At 51.4% G+C, this 19,431-nt stretch overlaps 8 protein-coding genes across 8 annotated transcripts; 5 read left to right on the top strand and 3 right to left on the bottom strand.

Annotated features, from left to right (window-relative positions):
• Positions 1–104: 104 nt before the first annotated feature.
• BJY04DRAFT_206492 (Zn(II)2Cys6 transcription factor) lies at positions 105–1,728 on the top strand (the record flags this gene model as incomplete). The annotated part of the gene is made up of 3 exons (XM_073713718.1): positions 105–417; positions 503–980; positions 1,029–1,728. 3 exons carry the CDS (start codon positions 105–107, stop codon positions 1,726–1,728), a joined length of 1,491 nt encoding a protein of 496 aa, XP_073572971.1.
• Positions 1,729–1,772: 44 nt separating this feature from the next.
• On the bottom strand, positions 1,773–2,803 carry BJY04DRAFT_184980 (serine protease). Its single transcript, XM_073710705.1, has one exon. It carries the CDS (start codon positions 2,648–2,650, stop codon positions 1,922–1,924), a length of 729 nt encoding a protein of 242 aa, XP_073572970.1. The 5' UTR covers positions 2,651–2,803; the 3' UTR covers positions 1,773–1,921.
• A 3,164-nt stretch (positions 2,804–5,967) lies between these two features.
• On the bottom strand, positions 5,968–7,033 carry BJY04DRAFT_216453 (uncharacterized protein; the record flags this gene model as incomplete). The annotated part of the gene is made up of 6 exons (XM_073715759.1): positions 5,968–6,112; positions 6,159–6,535; positions 6,581–6,654; positions 6,705–6,738; positions 6,794–6,813; positions 6,865–7,033. 6 exons carry the CDS (start codon positions 7,031–7,033, stop codon positions 5,968–5,970), a joined length of 819 nt encoding a protein of 272 aa, XP_073572969.1.
• An 859-nt stretch (positions 7,034–7,892) lies between these two features.
• On the top strand, positions 7,893–8,885 carry BJY04DRAFT_216452 (zinc finger MYND domain-containing protein; the record flags this gene model as incomplete). Its single annotated transcript, XM_073715758.1, has 4 exons — positions 7,893–7,933; positions 8,118–8,445; positions 8,497–8,655; positions 8,721–8,885. The coding sequence occupies 4 exons, from the start codon at positions 7,893–7,895 to the stop codon at positions 8,883–8,885; spliced, it is 693 nt and encodes a 230-aa protein (XP_073572968.1).
• An 847-nt stretch (positions 8,886–9,732) lies between these two features.
• BJY04DRAFT_216451 (uncharacterized protein) lies at positions 9,733–10,098 on the top strand (the record flags this gene model as incomplete). The annotated part of the gene is made up of 1 exon (XM_073715757.1): positions 9,733–10,098. The coding sequence occupies one exon, from the start codon at positions 9,733–9,735 to the stop codon at positions 10,096–10,098; it is 366 nt and encodes a 121-aa protein (XP_073572967.1).
• An 890-nt stretch (positions 10,099–10,988) lies between these two features.
• Positions 10,989–11,815, top strand: BJY04DRAFT_216450 (uncharacterized protein; the record flags this gene model as incomplete). Its single annotated transcript, XM_073715756.1, has 3 exons — positions 10,989–11,339; positions 11,425–11,583; positions 11,654–11,815. The coding sequence occupies 3 exons, from the start codon at positions 10,989–10,991 to the stop codon at positions 11,813–11,815; spliced, it is 672 nt and encodes a 223-aa protein (XP_073572966.1).
• A 398-nt stretch (positions 11,816–12,213) lies between these two features.
• Positions 12,214–12,866, bottom strand: BJY04DRAFT_216449 (cytochrome P450; the record flags this gene model as incomplete). The annotated part of the gene is made up of 4 exons (XM_073715755.1): positions 12,214–12,415; positions 12,466–12,493; positions 12,554–12,745; positions 12,806–12,866. The coding sequence occupies 4 exons, from the start codon at positions 12,864–12,866 to the stop codon at positions 12,214–12,216; spliced, it is 483 nt and encodes a 160-aa protein (XP_073572965.1).
• A 3,091-nt stretch (positions 12,867–15,957) lies between these two features.
• Positions 15,958–18,702, top strand: BJY04DRAFT_216447 (bifunctional terpene synthase/polyprenyl synthetase family protein; the record flags this gene model as incomplete). The annotated part of the gene is made up of 7 exons (XM_073715754.1): positions 15,958–16,285; positions 16,342–16,624; positions 16,679–17,606; positions 17,655–17,809; positions 17,860–18,023; positions 18,080–18,327; positions 18,385–18,702. The coding sequence occupies 7 exons, from the start codon at positions 15,958–15,960 to the stop codon at positions 18,700–18,702; spliced, it is 2,424 nt and encodes an 807-aa protein (XP_073572964.1).
• Positions 18,703–19,431: the final 729 nt, after the last annotated feature.

Genomic DNA, 19,431 nt, shown 5'->3' with positions numbered 1-19,431 from the left:
TAAATCCACTTTCCCCTCTATCTCGTGGGTTGTCCACCTTGAATATCACATCTTAACATGGTCGGCACAATTCAAGATCATCCTCCATTCGTGTACATCTCCCGATGGTGACTCCCGCCACCAAGGCCTGTCATAACTGTCGGAGACGGCGCTTAAAATGCGATCGGACTGTTCCATCATGCAACAAATGTCGCCAGCTTGGCCAAGAATGTCTCGGCTATGGCAAGCTCTTCCTCTGGACTCAAGGCGTCGCTAGTCGGGGGAAGATGATGGGCAAGAACTATCCGACCCCAGCTCCCCGACATGATTCAAGCATCACCCTTCATTCACAGAACAGGTCACTTCCTGTCAATACGATAGATCGGACAGAAGCTATCATGTCATTGCCCCCGACCTTATTAGACCCATTGCTTGACGGTATAGATGCGTCTTCGCGGCAATATCTCTTTCACTGCACGTTACCTATCCATCTATCACCTGGGACCGAGCTAACAGCCCTTAGTTGCAAATCATCTGGCCGGCGACATGGTGATCTCCGATATCTCAGACTCAAATCCGTTTCTAAATCTGATTCCATTCGCGAAAGATCATCCCATTCTACTTTATGCTCTCGTAGCAAATGCCGCCTTGCACGTGTCTTGCTTACATAGGAGAGGTCTACCATCGTCGCCAGGGTCTTCTCATATCTCCACAACTACAGTTGCCTCCTCAAACGCCATGATTGAGGCTCTGTCAGCAAAGCACAAAGCGCTTGTCCTCCTCAGGCATTCTCTGAACGATCTATCCACCATCGACGTCAACCTTGTGGTGACTATCGTACATCTGTTCATTATATTCGAGCTCATCGGACAAGGAGAAGGCGAATGGCGAGCGCATGTGCAAGGCGCCATACGGCTCATTAGCTACCTGCAGGCCCTGGAACTCTGCGACGCCTCCCCTCTGGCAGTAATCCGTGCGAGCATCACCTCCGATTGTCTAATGTACGTTCACGACAAGAGTCTATCTGCAAACAACTGACAGCTTCTCAGCTACTACGTCCTTGGATCCACCCTCATGAAGACCAGCACCCTCTCCGACCCATTCCTCTTCGCCGGCGATATCATGGAAGTCCTCACCCGCGCCGAAGCAAACAGCTACCTTTCCCTCCCAACACCGCTCCTCCGCATCCTCTTCAAAGCCTGCGAACTCTCCAACCTCGTCTCCACCACCAAAGGCCAGGAAGAGTCCACCGCCCTGATCGAAAACGCCTACATCCTCCTCCAAGCCGCCCGCTCCTTCAACGTCAACGCCTGGGCCGAAGGCCTCGAACGATCCTCCTCAACCCGAGCCCTCAGTCGCATCCACACCGCGCTGGCACACCAAAGCGCCGTCCGAATCTACATCTGCCGCAGCGTCGATCAAATCGCCCCACTCGGGGAGGACACCGAGGCTTTGGTCGATAACATCGTAACCCACCTGTCAGCCGTCGGAGTTGACGATCCGATCTACAAGGCGACTTCGTGGCCGACGTTTATTGCGGGCGCGGAGACAGATAACCCGGTTCTAAGACGGTGGGCGATGGATCGGTTGCAGGTATTTTACAATTTGATTCCGTGGGGCTATGTCAAGACTGCTGGCGAGGTTATGCAGACGACGTGGCGGTTGAGGGATGCTGGAGGAGATTGCAGCCGGTCGGCAAGTTGGATTCAGGAAATAAAAGCGCTGGAGAGATACTGGCTGATCGCATAGTATTTTCCTAAGTTTACTGTTTTACTCTTACTGCGCGATACCAATTTGTATAAGCATAATTTCCGTATATATACGTTGGAATATATATCTCTATATATATCAAATCCATGATGACCCGGATCAATCCATCAAACTATGTACAATTCATCATCTCAATCCAACCAGTGAACCCCGCCATTGCTGTATTCTGCATTTACAGAACAGACTCAACAAAGTCACGGAGGTAAGCAACGCTGGAGTAGACACCGGGGTACCCAGGGCGCGCGCAGCCGTTACCCCACGAAACAACACCGACGAGCTCGCCGTTGGCAACCAGAGGACCACCAGAGTCACCCTGGCAAGCATCCTCGCCGCCGTTGTCCTCACCAGCGCAGATCATGGCGTCGGTGATCTCGTTAAAGCCGGAGTAGAGGCTCGCGCACTCGCTGTTGCTGACGATCGGGACGTCAACGTAGAGCAGGCGGGAAGAGGAAGCACCACCCTCGGAGGTCGCGCCGAAGCCGGAGACCGTGGCGATGGTGCCGGCGGAGGGGTCAGAGGAGGCGAGGTCGATGGCGGCGACGCCAGAGCCGAAGGTCAGGGGCTCGGCGAGCTCGAGGACGGAGATGTCGTTGTCGGTGGTGGAGGGGTTGTAGGAGGGGTTCTGGTGGATCTGGGCGACCTGGACGACGGTGCCGCCGGAGCTGGCGAAGTTGGAGCCCGCGCGGATGGACAGCGAGCGCGCGGAGGCGCCGTCGGTGCAGTGGGCGGCGGTCACGACGTGGGTTTCGTCGAGGATGCTACCGCCGCAGATGAAGCGGCCGCTGGAGAGGAGGGTGATCTGGTAGGGGAAGTCCTCGATGCGGCCTTCGGTGCCGCCGACGATCTGTTCGGCGGCGAGGGCAGCAGAGGCGAGGGAGAGAGCGGCGAAGGCGTACTTCATCTTGACGGTTGGAGTGGACGGTGGTGGTTTGGTTGGGAGACGAGAGGATGAGATGGATGGATTGGATGTGGATGGATGGGAGTGAAGAGCGTGCGACGGATGCTGTCTTATATAGGTTTCGGGGGGATGGAGAGTGAGGAGAGCCGAGCGATGGAGTTACAAGTTACAGCTTACAGCTGTCCTGACGATCATACAACGCTGGGCAGTGCAGCTGATAACCAACTCATCGCGCCATTGCAGATCTATCGCCGGCCCTCGGGCCACATTCTGGAAGAGGCAATGGGGCTGATCATCTATGGGTCTCTCAGGGACGCTTGCTTCACTACAGGATGTTATTGGCTGTGAGATAGGCTACCCCAGATCATTTCCTCTTGCATGTGTCGAATTTTATAGGCTCACCGGCGTTTGCCGCTCCTCCTTCAATTTGTCCTCTGCTTCCAAAGAGCATCCTGCGTTCGAGATGGATTCTCTGGATATTCTGTTGATCAGAGCATCGGGTAGCAGTGACTGGATAATATTCCTCGAGGCAGAGCTTAGCCTCTGCCTATCATAAAGTCGAACCAGGATCATCTTTTGCCTCTCGGACTTTTTCCTCTCGCCTCCCCCTGAGTCTGAGCTTCAAACACCCCCAAGTTTCATGCAGGTTATCAGAGTACAGAGTACGGAGTACTACCTCCTAATCCACCTCTCCTCCGTAATCGACCTGTTGCTGTCAATCCCAGACGACCATTCTCCCCATCGAACCCCCCTCCGCCCCCCGTTACATCTGCAGCGAGTGACCGCGTCATAGACGACCCCCGATAAGCGCCCCGCCCCGCCCCCCCAGCCTTATTCCTGTTCTTCACTCTGTCGATCGATCGCGCCAAGCAGCCTTGCTCCTCTTGCCAAAACACGAGGTTGCATCGTGCGCCTCTTTGGCCCCCAATCACTGCCCTTCTCCCTGCCTTGGCGCGGGTCAATCCATGTACGTACAGCGAGCTGAGGGGGAGGTTACGGGGGGTCTATTGTTGATAACGGCCTCTTTGTTGGGATTGGGTGGACGAGGACATTGTTGCGGCCTTCTTTATTGTCCGGGCGTCTCGGGGATATGCAGTGTAACCGGAGTCGGCGCGAGGATGGCATGGGATGGATGACCGCAAGGTCCTTGCACTACATTCTATCTGATCTGCCCCAAGCATTCTGGAAGTGCCGAGGCTGCAGGGGCCGAAATGCATACGACTTCTTGGGAGTTGCGTGATAAGGATGTGGGTGACTTGCATTGGCATCTACGGAGTTGGAGATAGGAACAGCCGGTCGACTTTTCGACATTTGTCCACTGCTACCTCGCATGATTCGACCCAGGCTGATGCGAATAGCTGAACAGAGTCACTGGATGACAATGTCGTTTTATCGCCGGAGTCGGACCCCTCTCTGACAACCACCATACTCTTTCTCGTCTCATCCATCTTACTCCAACGATCAATACCACCACGAGTGGCTAAAGCCCTATACGGGTAATCGTACTCGGAATGCGACACAAGAACCACTCGCCATCTGAAGGAGCTATTCGAAATCGCCTTCGTCGCCTGCTGGAAACGCCGGCAACCGCCGACATATCTCAGCACACAGAAGCGAATGTTTGGCCATCGCCTGCACAGAGATCGACAAGGCAGGAGAAAGAATTAATGTAACCCATCTATCGCACATCCTCGCAATGGCCACGGTATTCAACAATCCCGATGTCCCGCGCAGCCCCGAGCTCAGCCCCTCACCGCATGACAGTCTATTCCCTTAACAACTTCACCTTCCCATCGAAGTTCTGAACTTCGAGATCCATTCCTCTCCAGAGCTGCTACTGATACCCGATCGCACCCTGCAAGTGTCAATATCATGCAGACACCTGTTGCCTCCCCCAACGAGGGCCACAGGGGTATAATAGAAGGCTTGCTCGTTTATTCCCACCTTGACCCCCACAAGGCAGTACCTATGATGGCAGGCGGAACCTAGGAAGGAACGACCGAGCAACAACATGTCCATCGGACCTTCCGCACAAGCAGGCTACAAAGTAGGAAGGAACGAACTGGCTCCAGCTGGGGAAAGCGCGATCACCTCCATCGTTCCTGCCTGAAAGCCACCGCCGCCACAGCAGGAAGGCATGGTTGCAGCCCCGGCTAAAAGGGAAGGCGCGACCGACCCTTTTACGATTTCGGTTGTATCGATCGTTTATCGCTGTTTGCGGGGTGAGTGGAGCGATAGCCTTTTGTTCATCGGGCCTTCAGGTCAGTGTCCGGACAGTGTAGGATATAGTTGTACCCCTAAGATGGGCTGGACGGGGTTGGCCGAGTATTGAGACGTTGCCACCGCTGTAGACATCTTACAATTTTATACTGATCTTCCACACAAAGCGGAGATCTGAAATAGAGACCGCATAGTATGCATAGTGATGTAGTTCGATTGTCACAGGGGCCTGTTCAGAGTTCCCCCCGACACGCGGGAATCGTGATGTTGGAGGATGGGCAAATTGATTGGGAGATGCGAGAGGAGCGTGGCGGGGGGCGCAGCATCATACAAACAGTGAGAACAATATTGATATTTGTGATAGATGTAGAGAGAATAAACAAGAACGTCGAATGTGGGTCTGATGTCGTGAGCAAATAAGTTCAATCTTTTGTTGAACTCCTTGGTGCTATATATATATCTTCGAACTGAAGCCAAGTATCGCAACGAACGTGCTTTGGAGACGTCTGGCAAGTTTGACAGCGGTAGTGAGCATCTGGAGAAGACATACTGCGGCCACCCCTGGGTTGGACAGTCGTCCTGTTCAGGCAGCTTCTGGAGCATAGATATAAATTCCCAAACGTAGGCCGCTGCCTCCGAGGAAGGTCGCTAATACGTTGAGAGTAAGCTGCTGCAGTCTGGATCAATAGCATGGCGGAAGCAGAAAGATCGTGCGCATGTCACCCGGCCGTCGGAGGCATTACCTCTGCTGATCACATTGAGGACGATGGGATGATAATGTTATGAATCAACATCACCGTTATCCTCCTGCAAGTAGGTGAACAGGCATCGGCGGCTGACAGGCAGGTGATATTCTGTCGCAATGGCTGCCTGTCTCGATGCATCTTTCGCAATTCCTTGTTCTCATGGCTAGCTCGATATCGTATTCTGGGGGAACGGGCTTTAGCCTCCGATGTGATTTCATGGTGTCGTCGCTGGAGACACGTCTGTCAGTCGTATACCTAGACCCTCGGTCTAAGCAAGAGCAGTAATGGCGCGCGAAGTGACGCAGGTATGGTAGCGTTCCACAGACTATGATAACGTTCGCTTCAATGATACTGTTAGAAGTCAGATTCGAGTTGACAACAGCACGGTTCAATGATGACGGACATGAAGACTATCACGAAACAAATCTCATTTGGTTGATCCACGGCCCCGACCAGGGGTACGACGGTAGCAAGACGTACGATACTAACCACAACAGTCCTATTCAGGTCAGCCATAACCCAGGATGATGCGGAGGGAAACTGACAGGCATCCGACCCCAAACATGAACATCACGCCAACTTTCTCAATTAGAGCGAGGTGCAGTTCGTGAACGACCGGTATAGGAATAAGAATGAGGATGATGTCGCTGATAGTATTCGCTATCGTCGTTCCCAGGTAGATATATGTGCGCGGCATGCAACCACCCGGAGGTCCATCATCCCACGCCCGACTGATCGGGCTGCATGCTAGTATCAAGGCCACCACGAACGCGAGTGAGTACGTGACAATCGTACCGGCCGTCAACCATATCGTGAATCGTCGTAAGGGAGTACCCACGAAGAGACGTAGGTACAGCATCAGTACCGCAATCTTCGAAAAGGCAAGTGCAACGGTGTAGACGATCCAGAACGACAGCATTGTCTGAAAGGTTCAGCCCATATTCATCAGGCATTATAGCATGCATACCTTGCGATATCCGGTGATCATGGGCTCCGTCAAGTCCCACAGATGGGTGCCGATCCACGAGTGTGCGTAGGCGTCTGAGCAGGAGTCAGTACAAACATTCAACATGAGCAACCGGAATACATACGCAAAAGAACCCCTTGACTTGCAACAGCAAAAGCCTATTAACACAGTATTAGCAAGATGCGCACTTCGATGGGGAAAGGTAAAACCAACCCATGCCGTCACGATGCAGACTGTTGTTGTTGAGTTACTAATTGTCGTGTGTTGGTTAGACCGTCACTCACTGTCATCCCATCCTAGTTGATGCAAGAAGTATGCTTTGGTATAGAGTCGTATGGCCAGACAGGCCGTGCTAACACCCATGCCGACCGCAGCCAGAGAAGCATTGGTCGTTCGCAGCAATGGGTCCGAGTAGTCGTATATCTTGTCCACACCAGGCGGCGGCAATGCCATTTTCACCGCGACAGCGATCCTCTCGCCGACAATCAGAAGGGAGTGATGAGTGGATTGTTCATGGTCTTAAAAGCACAAAGTCCATGTCATCATTTCGGCGAGCCCAGTCACGGTGGTGGGTCTTTAGCGTTTCATACTGGCCACCCTTGGTACCATCAAGTCCTGTACCCAGGTTGAGATCAGTTGTCGGGACTGTAAGTAAGAGATCGACTGAAAGTATATCATGCCACTACGACCGAGCCATGGTTGTGCAAGTACACATCAAGTTGACGAAACTCTGCAAGCTCTTTGCCCCTGACAACCTTCGTAGTTAGCTGGAATGTTAACCAAATTCGGAAGGCAGGCAAATCATTGGAACCTCAAAAGTATATCTTAGCGTTTCACCCATTATTTGAACTCAAAGATTGTATAGGACTCATCTTCAGCAGCATGATTGACGTCGACTCCGCCCGCGGTATTCCGACAGACTCAAGGATGGCGAGCAAGTCGCACACCTGGAATGAGCTTTCCCTGCAGCCAGTAACGGCTCAAGCCTAGCTGTCATGGTGATATAGGTGACGCACTTTGCCAGGTAGCCTGTGTTGTTGGTCTGTATTATGGACTGCGCATGGCAAATTATGCTGCGTCTTTCTATTTCATACCACAGATTCGAACCATATCGTGCTCGAGAACTATTATACGAGTGCTACGCAGCATCTGTAGGCTTGGCATTCAATTAGTTATAAAATACCCCAATGAGGGGATGTCTTTGCAGTACAGCTCACTGGCAGCGTCCCCCATCTGCCCCTGCTCGCCTTGCCCTCTACCGTCATTTCAATGAAAGTCTCTTCGTCGTATAGAGGCCGATGCATTCTCAACAATGGAAACTGCTCGAATGTTGAAGACACGGCCGGACTCTAGGTGCTCGAGAATGACTGTACCCTCCATCCAGGCATCCGGCGGGGCCTGCAGGTGCATTTATTCCCTTTGAACAACAGGTGACACTATCCTTGATTAGCAAACAGCAGTCTCTTGTGAAAGTCGTGCATTGTAGGGAGAGTATTCACTGCTGTTCTCAAAGTAGTTAAAAGTCACTCTTTCCTAGGCTATATGAAGTCCCATCTTGTCCCGATGCCGGTGTTGCACTCCCAGACGTTGCGCCCCCTGAGCCAGTGCGCCCCAGGGTCTTCACCGGCGAGATAATCAACTCTGGTCCAAGCCAGTATTTCTTCACCGAAATCGAAGCCAAAGACCTTGGGGGCCGTCTCATAAGGATTGGATTCACCTTCAGCAACCCGAATGACAGCCCTGACCGTGTGCCCCTGAAGATACTCAAGCGCGGATGCACCATTCTGATCCTCACTGCCAAGCGGTGCCATATGCCTGGAGGAGGCGAGGATGGCATCATCGTCCACACTCCCAGGCTCGTCAAGGTACGTTATTCTACCGCTGCGTCACCAAGCTGTAACTAATTACACGAACAGGTTCTTCCCTTCCGCATCACCGACTTCAAGCATTTCAATGACAAAATTGCCTTCTACAACGAAGTTGAGCGAGGACATCGACGCTGCTGTGGCTGCAACCGTTTCATATGGACTACCCACCCGTGCTCTAGATGCAGATTGGTGCATTTCTGTAGTCGTGTATGTGATCCTGCTCATCCTTCTCCCCAGGTGCTTCACAGTGCTAATGAGCCTTCCTGTTATAGAACTGCCAGGATATCGTGTACGGAGACCACCGCTTCGACTGTCGCATTCTGCGTGACCCCGACATGGCGCTCCTGTTCCGAACTCGCTGGGACGAATTGCAGGAATTCGGCAACAACGCGCTCAAGGCTGGTGTCTCCTACATCGATGGCAATTGGATTGCATAGATTTTGGGACACGAGATTCAGCAAACGAGCCGCAGTTGGCGTGTCTTCTCTTTCGGTTGAACTACTGGTGGAGTTTTGGACCTCGATGTTTCAATTCGGAATTATCATGGTAGACAGATTTTGTATCCGCCACGAGCGTGAGCTAGCTGTTCTTGACGGTCATTAATATTTCGCTACAGCGTTGTTGGTTAGTACGATGAATCAGATTATCTTCATGTACTCAGTGACCGTAATCGGGATCTTAGCAACTAACTAGACTTAGTTTACAATAGTAGGCCAACAAGGAATGCAGATCCTCTCCGAGCAAGCTCTACTCATAGCGTCTGCTACGTATTTCGACTGCCGATGGAATCCCCAGCAAAGCAAAGTGTGAAGACATCAGTATAGCGAGATGTGGCCTCTAAAACTATCTGGCGCACACTGGCATTCAAACAAAAGAACCTTCTGCTCTTCTCGTGGTTGGGCTCTGGGGAAATATCCCCCCCAAGTTCCATCTTTTCCCCAGTGTCAACCTAGCGCTCTGCTGAAGCACTACATTTCTCTTCTCCTTTCTACTACATGGTCATGGGACACTGAAAGTCCTCTAAGATGCCGAGCTTTCCGTGCTTTCGTTTGCTGTGGATGACGTTTCCTGTAGTGTGAAAGCCTGTGCCTTTCCTGATTGGGATCGAATTGTATGCGCATTCACTCCCTATTCGCAGGTCACTCTGCTACACTCAGGTCCTTGGAAACCGTGGAGAGTGCTTTGCCAGGCCATATGATCCCCATCTATCTCCAGTTCTCTGGTATCCTCACCAAGACTCACCACTTCTTATCACACGTCCTTCAAACACACGAACGAGTCGAAATGGCTTTCACAGCGATCAACGCCCAGGGTCCGACTAGAGAGCCATCAGCGGACGATGGTGATGTAGCCCAGCCGGCGCATGCCACTAACTCCCAGGTGCACTCCACACTCTTTGCAGGCGAGATTCTGAGTGTACGGTCTACCGATCACTACCATACCGAGCTCACGGTGAAGGATATCAGCGATACGGTAGTCAGGATCGGCTTCTGCTGTCAGATAAGGACAACCCTCTCCGAGCTTCTGTGCCGCGAGACCACCACTCTGGTCCTCTGGCCAGACACGTGCGAGATGGCTGGAGGTGACCAGGGCATAGAGATCCACAATACGCGTTACGTCAAGGTAATCCCGCGCACCCTGGCCATTTGAATGAATCTTTCTGACCTCGGCCACGCATGTTGCAGATTCTTCCCTTTGCCCTTATTCATTTCACCAACCTCAACAAAAGGCTAAATGACTTTGCGACCCTCCGATCCGGGAAGAGAACATGCTACACATGTGGAAGAAGAGGAGAGATCCTTATTCCCTGTTTGAGGTGTAAAGTGTTTTATTTCTGCTCCTGGGTAAGCCCTTATCCATCATTCGTGCTGTCCAGACCCTAATATTTTGCCGGTTGTTAGGACTGCCAGAGGGCTGCGAACACGAACGACCTACATCGGATCGACTGCCGTGTCCTTCGAGACCTCGACATGGCTCATATGGTTAGAGGCATGTGGGGGGAGATGCCGGCGTTTCGCTCTGTCTTCCTGAAGTCGGGGTCTGGAATGGTAGGCGGTGCATTGATTGAGTGATCTTGTCAATTCAGTCAAATTCGGATGTTTGGAACAACTACTTAGCCTGATGCAAATTTTGTCTGATGTCCTGTGGTCTGGAGATCTCCGGGCACAAACATGTGGTGGAATGGTCGATTCAAAGAGCTGTGATGGCTGGTAAGAGCCTGAGGGATACCTTGGATGAGATGTAATCTGGGATACTTTCAATTGAATAAGCTGCCAGAAATTAGAATAGCTGTTTATCTCTATGACAAATCTACTGTGATTTCAATCAGTGCAATTTCTGTACACGTAGGCCCTGGTAGTTTCACTCCTTCATGCTATCATGTTGCAGCTCGTACCAGACCTCAATAAAATAGAATCAACAGCTAGGTCGCCATGTGAACAGGTGAAAGATAAAAGCGCGACAAAGTACACAGCCAAATCAACCACTGCACCTTCTTCACTCAGTCCCCTCTTATGAGTTACTAACACACTCCTTTGGAAATGCCACCTCCCACCCGTTCTGCATCTGCAGACCTCCCTCCCGGTCCCGATGCTCAGCTCATCATAGAAGGCCTCAGAAAGCTCCTCCTTGCGCCGCCACGCTGTCCTGTATTTATCGGAGAGATCATCCACACCCCCATCAGCCGCTGGTACCCCACCGAGCTCTTTGTGATTACCAAAGATAATGAAATTCTGGATATTGCCTTCGACTTCCCCCGCGACAGCGACATCGCTACTATCCAACGACACCTCCTGACGGTCGGATATACGGTTTTGATACTTAATGGAGTGCTGTGTCAGATGCCAGCTGGTGGGGATGGGGCAGTCGTCTCAAATCCTCGTTTCGTCAAGGTGTGTCCTTGCTCTTCATGTCAAAGACCAGCTCTTCATGTACTGCAGACTGTGTGCTGATCTCTACTCTTATCCGACTGAATAGATTCTCCCATGCTCCCTCGCCGTCATCCGAACACTCGCCGAACGGATCTCCCTACTCGACTCTGTGGACGGAGGAACGCACAAGTGCTACCGCTGCGGTGCCGAGAATACCCATATCCAGACTTGTCCATTGTGTCAGATGTTCCCCTTTTGCTATGGAGTACGCTACAAGTCTTCCTTTTCTTGGAATATCTTTTACCAATACAACGCTAACTGCCGACATTTACCAGGGCTGCCAAGCGCTCCCTCTAGTCCAGGACAACCATGACATTGACTGTGCCATCCTCCGCGATCCCGATATGGCTGCCTTGTTTCGGAAGGATTGGAGGAAGTTGACCGAATTCATGTGGCCCACCTTGAATCCCCAGAGTCTCATACCACTGGACTTTTGAGACATACTCGTTTGGAAGATAGGAGAGATAATTGGCTAAACATGGACTTTCTTGAGGGCCTCCCGGCTGCTTCAATATTGCCATACAAATGCGCAGCGCCAATTCTGACTTGAAACTGTTATCGGGCGCGCTGGATGCGATGCGGCCGGCTGCATGTTAATGTACGATACTGGAATAGTTTATCTCGTCTATGATGCAACATAGCATTCCTACTGATATCCCAACAGCCAAGTATCTGCATGAACCAGTGACACAGCATTGGCTCATTTCAATTTATGAACGTCTTGGGCATCAGACAGCAATGACTTCTCCAGGCAGTGCTAGCGGAAATCGCTAAGCCACTAGATCCGAAGGATATATGTCGCTTCGGTGCATCTACATCTACATTCTGCAAAGCCTCATGACTTACCCCTAGCTCTAAACTCCAACTCCACAGTCGGATCTGCCGCAAAGACCAGACCAAGATCGAGCATGCTCGGCCTTGGCCTTTCCTCGCCCACATATCGAACATCGTACCGTAGGATAATCTCCCCAAGAACAATGTTGAAAAAGGTGAGAGCAAAGAACCGGCCAGGGCAGGCTTGCCGGCCGACTCCGAATCTAGAATTGGTTATTCGCATTAGCGGTGAACTTTTAAGACCGAGACCTACGTAGACCATCCCCTTAAGAGATCGTGATCTGTTCACAGGGGTTTAGTATGTGAGGTGGTGAGCGTGGGCGAGGGGTCTGGGGGCATACTTCGCTTCACAGCAGACGCGCGGTCTCCTTTCGAGTTGTAGAACCTCAGTCCGTCGAACTTGTGAGGGTCCGGGTAGTCGTCCGAGTCCCACAGCATGTGTGAGTGTGGAAAGGCACAGAGTGCTCCGTTTGGGAGTACAAAGTCTTTCTCGAACTCGAACGACCCGGCCATGACGATGCGGAAGATCAGCACTGGTCGGTCAGCATTAGGATATATCGGTAGCGAAAGTATTGGAGTCGAGTGCAACTTACGCGACGCAACATGGGGAGTTACCCTCAGAGACTCACGGATGAAAGAGTCGAGCTTCTTCATTTTCCCCATGCTGCTCTTCTGTCCACCTCTCACCCATTGGGAACTAGAGAATCTCCGCGCGGATACCGTCCAGGTGTTCCCGGTGCCACGCAAGATCATACACGAGGGAAAGCAGAGAGCTGTGCATGGTCTCAATGAAAGTGAGACCGTAAAAGATGAGCCGGTTGGCCACCTCTTACCGCCGTCTTGAACTGCGCTGGGATGTTTTGGTTCAGCGCCCATTGAATTCAGTCAACGGGCTGTTGCTCTTCACTGGTTGTTTGATGCGCTTGCTGCCGTCGTGCAATTTCCCTCCCGACACCGTTCGCCACGGTGGCAAGGCTTCTCCGAAGTGAGTACTGGAATACATATAAGACGTACTTCTTGAGGGGTCCGAGATTGATCCAGCGAGAGAGGTAAGCAGAGATCACCATTTGGGGCGTGTAGTGCTCGATTGCGGCGATAAAGTTGTCATCTTCGACCAGCGCCTCCCCATACAAAATCCTCCCTGACACATGCCTGGTTATCCTTCGACAGAGGTCGTGTCCGCGAATCCTCGTCCATGTCTCGGGGTTCTGCCCAAGTATCTTCGGCAGGATATCTGTCGTGCGGGCTTGGGGGATCAATCTTATGGTAGCTTTAGGAATCGTCAGTTTATATTTTGTGTATCGCGTCTGTCTCCTTGATGAAACTTCAATTGAAGAGGCTACATGGGAGCTGCGAGCCCTACCTAACTTCATGTTGACCAGCTTGGACGCAACCTCAGCTTCAAAACCTGTGAAATGTGCACCGAACTTTGGCATCATAAACTACTAGTATCAGTCAGTACGCAGATTAGGTTTCAATGGACAGTTCCATTGACTGACTCTATCAAGACAGGCCCGAAAGCTCAGCCTCTCGGGTCCGGTGGCCTTCACTATCGGGAGATAGCTTGGTGGCAGGACAAAGACCCATTCCTGGATTCCTCCTATCCATACTTTGAATGGTTTACCCTTTTTGCTATACTTGATGTCTGTCAGTAGCTTTAAGGAGCTGAGTTCAAGGCAAAGAGTGGACCTTCTCGTAAGCAACATCAAGGTACAGGACAAGTCTCGGGATCAGAATCCTCCACCACTGCCCTGAATTGTACGCATCCCAGAATCGCGATCAATGTAAAGCAGGAACCCTTTTCAGATTATACGGATCTCGGCGCGGAAGGAGGTAAGCTCCGGATATAAGTGCAAGGCATAGTAAGATTGCCGATAGTCGTGGGTTCGAGGAGGCTAGCGCCAAGTATGGCTCTAGATACTCTTCATCATAAGTCAGTGGGTTGATTATCGAAGGGTAAAACTGCCAGAGCTAGACAGGGGCCATACCTTGGATTGCGGAGAGAGTAGTAGTGGAATTGTCCATCATTCCCGTCCCTCGATCGTGGAAACACAGAATCAGGAAGCAAATGTGAGATATGAGTGACGCGCAGACGGGAACCCCCTATAGTGCAACCAGTGCTACATATATGCTAAAAATAGACTATGCTCGAGCGATACTGCGACGCTATGCCTCTCTCGTCATTGGCTCTGAGCGCAAAGGCACAGAAATGAGTGCTCAGAGCAGTTCCTGCTGCAAGGCATATCGCTATCCGGAGGATCCGCAGTGCTCGCCACCAATACCGTATCTTCTTGCGTAGTCCTTCTTAGATCGGTATAGCGATCAACCAGACATAATTTGAATAGGAGACCAGGACCGAGCTTGACTGGTTCCGCTCATCTGGCCAGTTGGGAGCTAGCTATGAGAGGTTCACGGGATGAGTGTGATAAGTACACATTTTGTTGTAGGGTTATCCTTGACACAAATCCTGCATCGTAGATAGAACGGGCACACAAGTCTGGGGTGTAGATGGCGCGACGCTGAGAACCTATCGGTTCCTGGATCCTGTCAGTCGGTCAGTGAGATCCCAGAGCCATCCTTTCGGGTGCATGCTGTGCCACTGAGAAGCTCGCTACGGTGTACGGCAGTGTAGCACCACAGAATAATCCCTCCATCACAAGCATACGAACCGAGGTGGCAACGCCAGCCAATGCAAGCGTACCGGACTACATGTTAACACTCATAGCCCAGCGATTTCCGTGCGATAACCACGTCATTGAATCACCGAATAGTAAAAAACCGGGGATTAGATTGTTTGGTGCAGTAGCGCTTACAGTGGGGGGATCTGGGCAGGGGTCGTGCCTATCAGACCCCCTGGATAGATCCCGACAGCCGACAGCTTTGCCGCCTGTATCGTAGCCAAGTCTTCTACTCTAGGTGCGATGGCATCTTGCAACACAGTTCGCTAATTTTCCTGTTTTACTGTCCGATTTTCGGTGATTTCTCTCTTGGTACGGGGCACATGGCGCGGTTCGCTGTCCTGTACCAGGCTGAAGGGCACATACTCGGAACCAGGTCGGTTCCGCAGTGGGTAACTTACACCATATCGGAATCAACATGCATGGCTTCGATGGCTTTCATAGCCGGGTTTTAGTTGCAGTTCAAGAGCCAACAACCATAGCACTGTGCTTGAGAGAACCCTTGTAGCTCATCATGTTTTCTTGATTGAGCATTGTGTACTGACGGTGACTATCGTCAGCCACAAAGGCCACGCTGTCAGGCTGTTAACCCACAACGAACCAGGTTCGTCAGTTCTATCCTGCAAGTAAAGAAGCGAGGCCAGAAAATGCGTTGTCGATCCACACGGTAGTGGGGTTTTTCTTTTGAGTTTGCCGTCAATAGTGATAATGCAGGACTTATGCTCGTATATATGATTCTTCAGAATGTCATTCGTTGAGACAAGAACCAGGGGGGAGGCGAGGGGTGCCGGGCCATCTTCAAATCCAACCATCAACAGGGAGGCGTTTCTGGCGGCGTACATCAGGCTCGGCCAGAGGGAGCTCTTGCCTTCCATGCAGCTCAATTGCAAGCGTCGGTAACTATCTGCTGCCGAATCACCGAGCTCCGTGGCGTGGACGGGCCTTGGTTGAGATTGTTAAGTACAGCACGGAGAATTCTAGAAGACACTCAAAGCCCTGTGCTTGACGAAATTTCTTACCCCCTCACATTCATCATCATCAGCTTGGTATCAGATTCCACCATAATCATGATTGACTACACATTTCGTGACTGTTGCTTTCACTCGGACCCTATAGATCCTCGCAGTCCACCCCATCCCAACCCCGAAGAGTTCATTGGCAACATACCTGTGCACGCCTCCAGGTACAATGCTGAAGCCGAAAGAGTTGCCGAAGAGTTCTTGCGAGACTGGAACTGGGCCGTGAATGCCGATGGGCTGTGTGAAGGGTTCAAGTACGAACATATCGGAGGCGCTACCCCTCTCGGTAACTTTGCGACATGGTGCTATCCAGAGATGACCCCGGAGCGAGTTGCACTATGTACAATTGTCTGTGACTTTGGCTTTTATTGGGACGGTCAGTATCCAACCCGTGAGTTCGCATTAGCACTATCTGGCTCTGACAAGGCGCAGATATCACGGACTGCATTAGCGTTGAAAAAATGACAGAGGTGACCAATGATCTCGCGGTTGTTCTCATGGCAGAAGTAAAGCTTGGGCAGCGTCTCGAGCCGAAACTCGAAGTCAGTAAGCTTATGGTGAAGGTCGTCCGCGAGATGCTCGACATGGATCGCGAGGGGGGCCTCATGATGATAGACGGGTGGAAGAGCCATCTCGATGGTCAATCGAAGAGCACGCATAACGACATGTCATTCGAGCAATATCGAATCCATAGATTGAAAGAGCTCGCTGCAGAGTACGTATATCCCTTCTACTCCACCGTTGGCAAGGCCGGGTCTGACTTGAGCAGGTGGGCAGTAGGGCTCGGATGCTGGGCGTCTAATGTCCATATCACCCCTGAAGAGAAGAAGTCTGTCGACGACTTCATTGTGGCAGGACTGATTGGTGCCGAATTCATGAACGACTATTATAGCTTTGACAAGGAATTTGCGGAGCATCAGCGCACAGACTCTCTGTATCGCATGCAGAACGGCGTGGCGTTGCTGATGAGAGAGTATGGATATCCAGAGCACGAGGCGCGGGAGATCGTGCGACAGCAACTGTGGAACGCAGAGAAGGCGATCATGGAGGGATATCACGAGTGGGAGAAAAGAGAGGGATCGGGTCCTCGCGCGCTTGAGATCCGTAGGTACATTGCCATAGTCGTCTTTATCATCAGTGGTGCGACCTATTGGCACTCCCATTCCCCACGATATCATCGGGCGGACATTTCCAGCACACCAGAGGAGCGCGCCACACTGGTTGGAAAGTGTCATCGTGAACTCCGCATTCTCGAGGGCTACCCTCCACCAAACGGCTTCGCTGACTTGACAAAGCCACTCACAATACTCGGCGATGCTTCGACCACACTCAACGGGGAAGTGTCAACTGCAGACAATGGTCATAACTCGGACACGCCAAATGGTGTGACTAATGGGGATAGTAATAAGACAGAAGAAGACCAGCCAAACGGTATCACTGGTCATCAGAATGTCAAGATCAATGGGGAGGGTCTTGCCAATGGGGGAAGCACGATCAATGGAGCTGCCCTGACAAATGGAACAACTACGACGAACGGACAAGCACAAACAAATGGAGAGGCCCAGACAAACGGGATTGGAAAGGTCAACGGCATCAAGGTCAATGGGGAAGCCAACACCAACGGCAATGGAGTGAATCACGGCGGCCACGGCTCGCTCTCGACGTATTCGGGTGATTTCCGCAAAGCACCGGCCCACGTAAGTTGCAGGTTCCATCTACTCGCAAGTTCGAGCTAACGGACCAAGGTCTGCGAAGCGCCCTACGTTTACATCAACTCTCTCCAAGGCAAGAATATGCGAAACAGGTTCATAGATATGCTCAACTCCTGGCTTCCTGTCCAGCAAGAGTCCTTGCAAACCATTAAGAATGTTATACAGATGCTGCACAACTCCTCGCTCATGTAAGCAATTCTGAGGTGCTTTCTGTGAGCTCAGACTAACCAGCTACTAGGTTGGATGATATTGAGGATACCTCTATACTTCGACGAGGCCATCCTGCAACTCATTGTCTCTATGGTACTAGTCAGACCATCAACAGCGCCAATTTCGCCTACGTGAAGGTGGTTCAAGAAACCCTCAAGCTGCAGAACCGAGAGAGCATTAATGCCTTGACTGGTGGGTGGAGGCTTCCTCCTATTCTTACAAGCCCGACTGACTCTCGGGGTAACTAGACGAGCTTAACAATCTCCACTGCGGTCAAAGCCTGGATCTATACTGGCGCTTTCACCATCAATGTCCCTCGATTGACGATTACATTATGATGGTCGACAACAAGACAGGCGGCCTATTTCGGATGATTCTTCGTCTCATGGAGGCCGAGTCGCCAGCTCCTTCAACCGCATCTCTCACCTCCCTGTTGACACTGACTGGGAGGTACTATCAGATCCGTGACGACTATCTTAGTCTGACCTCCGCTGAAGTGAGTATCTGCTGTGGAAGATCACATGCTGCCCGTATCACTGCTAATAGGTCGCAGTATACAACCAAGAAAGGCTTCTGTGAAGATTTCGACGAGGGCAAATTCTCTCTCCCTTTGATCTATGTGCTCCAGAACACGCCCTACCCCGAGCGCATCACAGCTGCCATTTTCCATCGCCCTGCGGGAGAAAGGACGGTCTCACAAGAGGTCAAGACCATGATCCTCAACGAAATGGATGCAGTCGGAACCTTCGACTACGTCCGCCGAGTTCTGAAGCACCTTCACACCGAACTAATGACCTTACTGGATGAAGTCGAGGCCGCACATGGTACAAATCCAGCAGCGAGACTACTAATGTTGGGGCTGGCACTTTAGACTCTGCTATATGTTATAATAGCCGCTCTGTACTCAGATCTCCTTTGTGTGCTGTCTTTGGCCGCCAAATTGATCACTGCGAAGGCCCTGGTTCTAAATGTTCATATAGCTTGTTGGGTAATCATCGCTTCTCTCTGCTTTTCGACCATTAAGTTATTTCAGGATCTATTACTTCTCAAGCTACTGGTCTCGACAGACTTGAGTCATTCATCAACTCAATTCTTTCTAACCATCGTACCTGCGTAATGCCTCACTCGTACAACTTCATTTCCGCGAAGATTTCTAATCTGCGAACGTCAAATTTTGATTTCTATCCAGACGTACTTTACAGTTGCTAGACAGACTCGAGTTGTGCCATCTCCCGCCGCATGCGTTTGTGTATCTTGCGATATCGCCATTAAGCAGCATGACAAGCCCCCAGTTGTGAAAACCAAGCTCACCTGAACGCGCAATCTCTGCGTCTCTCAATGAGATCACGTAAGATTGAAGCTCAACAGCTCAGCTTTCTGTAGCCGAAATGATAATTTATTCCCCAGCTCCCTCACCCCTGGTGTGCTTATCTCAATCCGCCACCGGGCTTCATCTACCCAATGCACTTCCGCCACAAAGAGATGGCCGAAATGAGTGAATGCTCGAGAGATATGGCATGTCGGCTTCGAGATAAGCCAACCTCCCTGAACAGTCTCATTCACTCCGGAGCTCCGTGTCGGATGGCAGGAACATGAGGTG

The sequence above is a fragment of the Aspergillus karnatakaensis genome (genome assembly GCF_047715665.1).
Source record: "Aspergillus karnatakaensis strain CBS 102800 unplaced genomic scaffold BJY04scaffold_15, whole genome shotgun sequence".
Lineage (NCBI taxonomy): Eukaryota > Fungi > Ascomycota > Eurotiomycetes > Eurotiales > Aspergillaceae > Aspergillus > Aspergillus karnatakaensis.
This window is presented reverse-complemented; position numbering and strand designations above follow the sequence as displayed.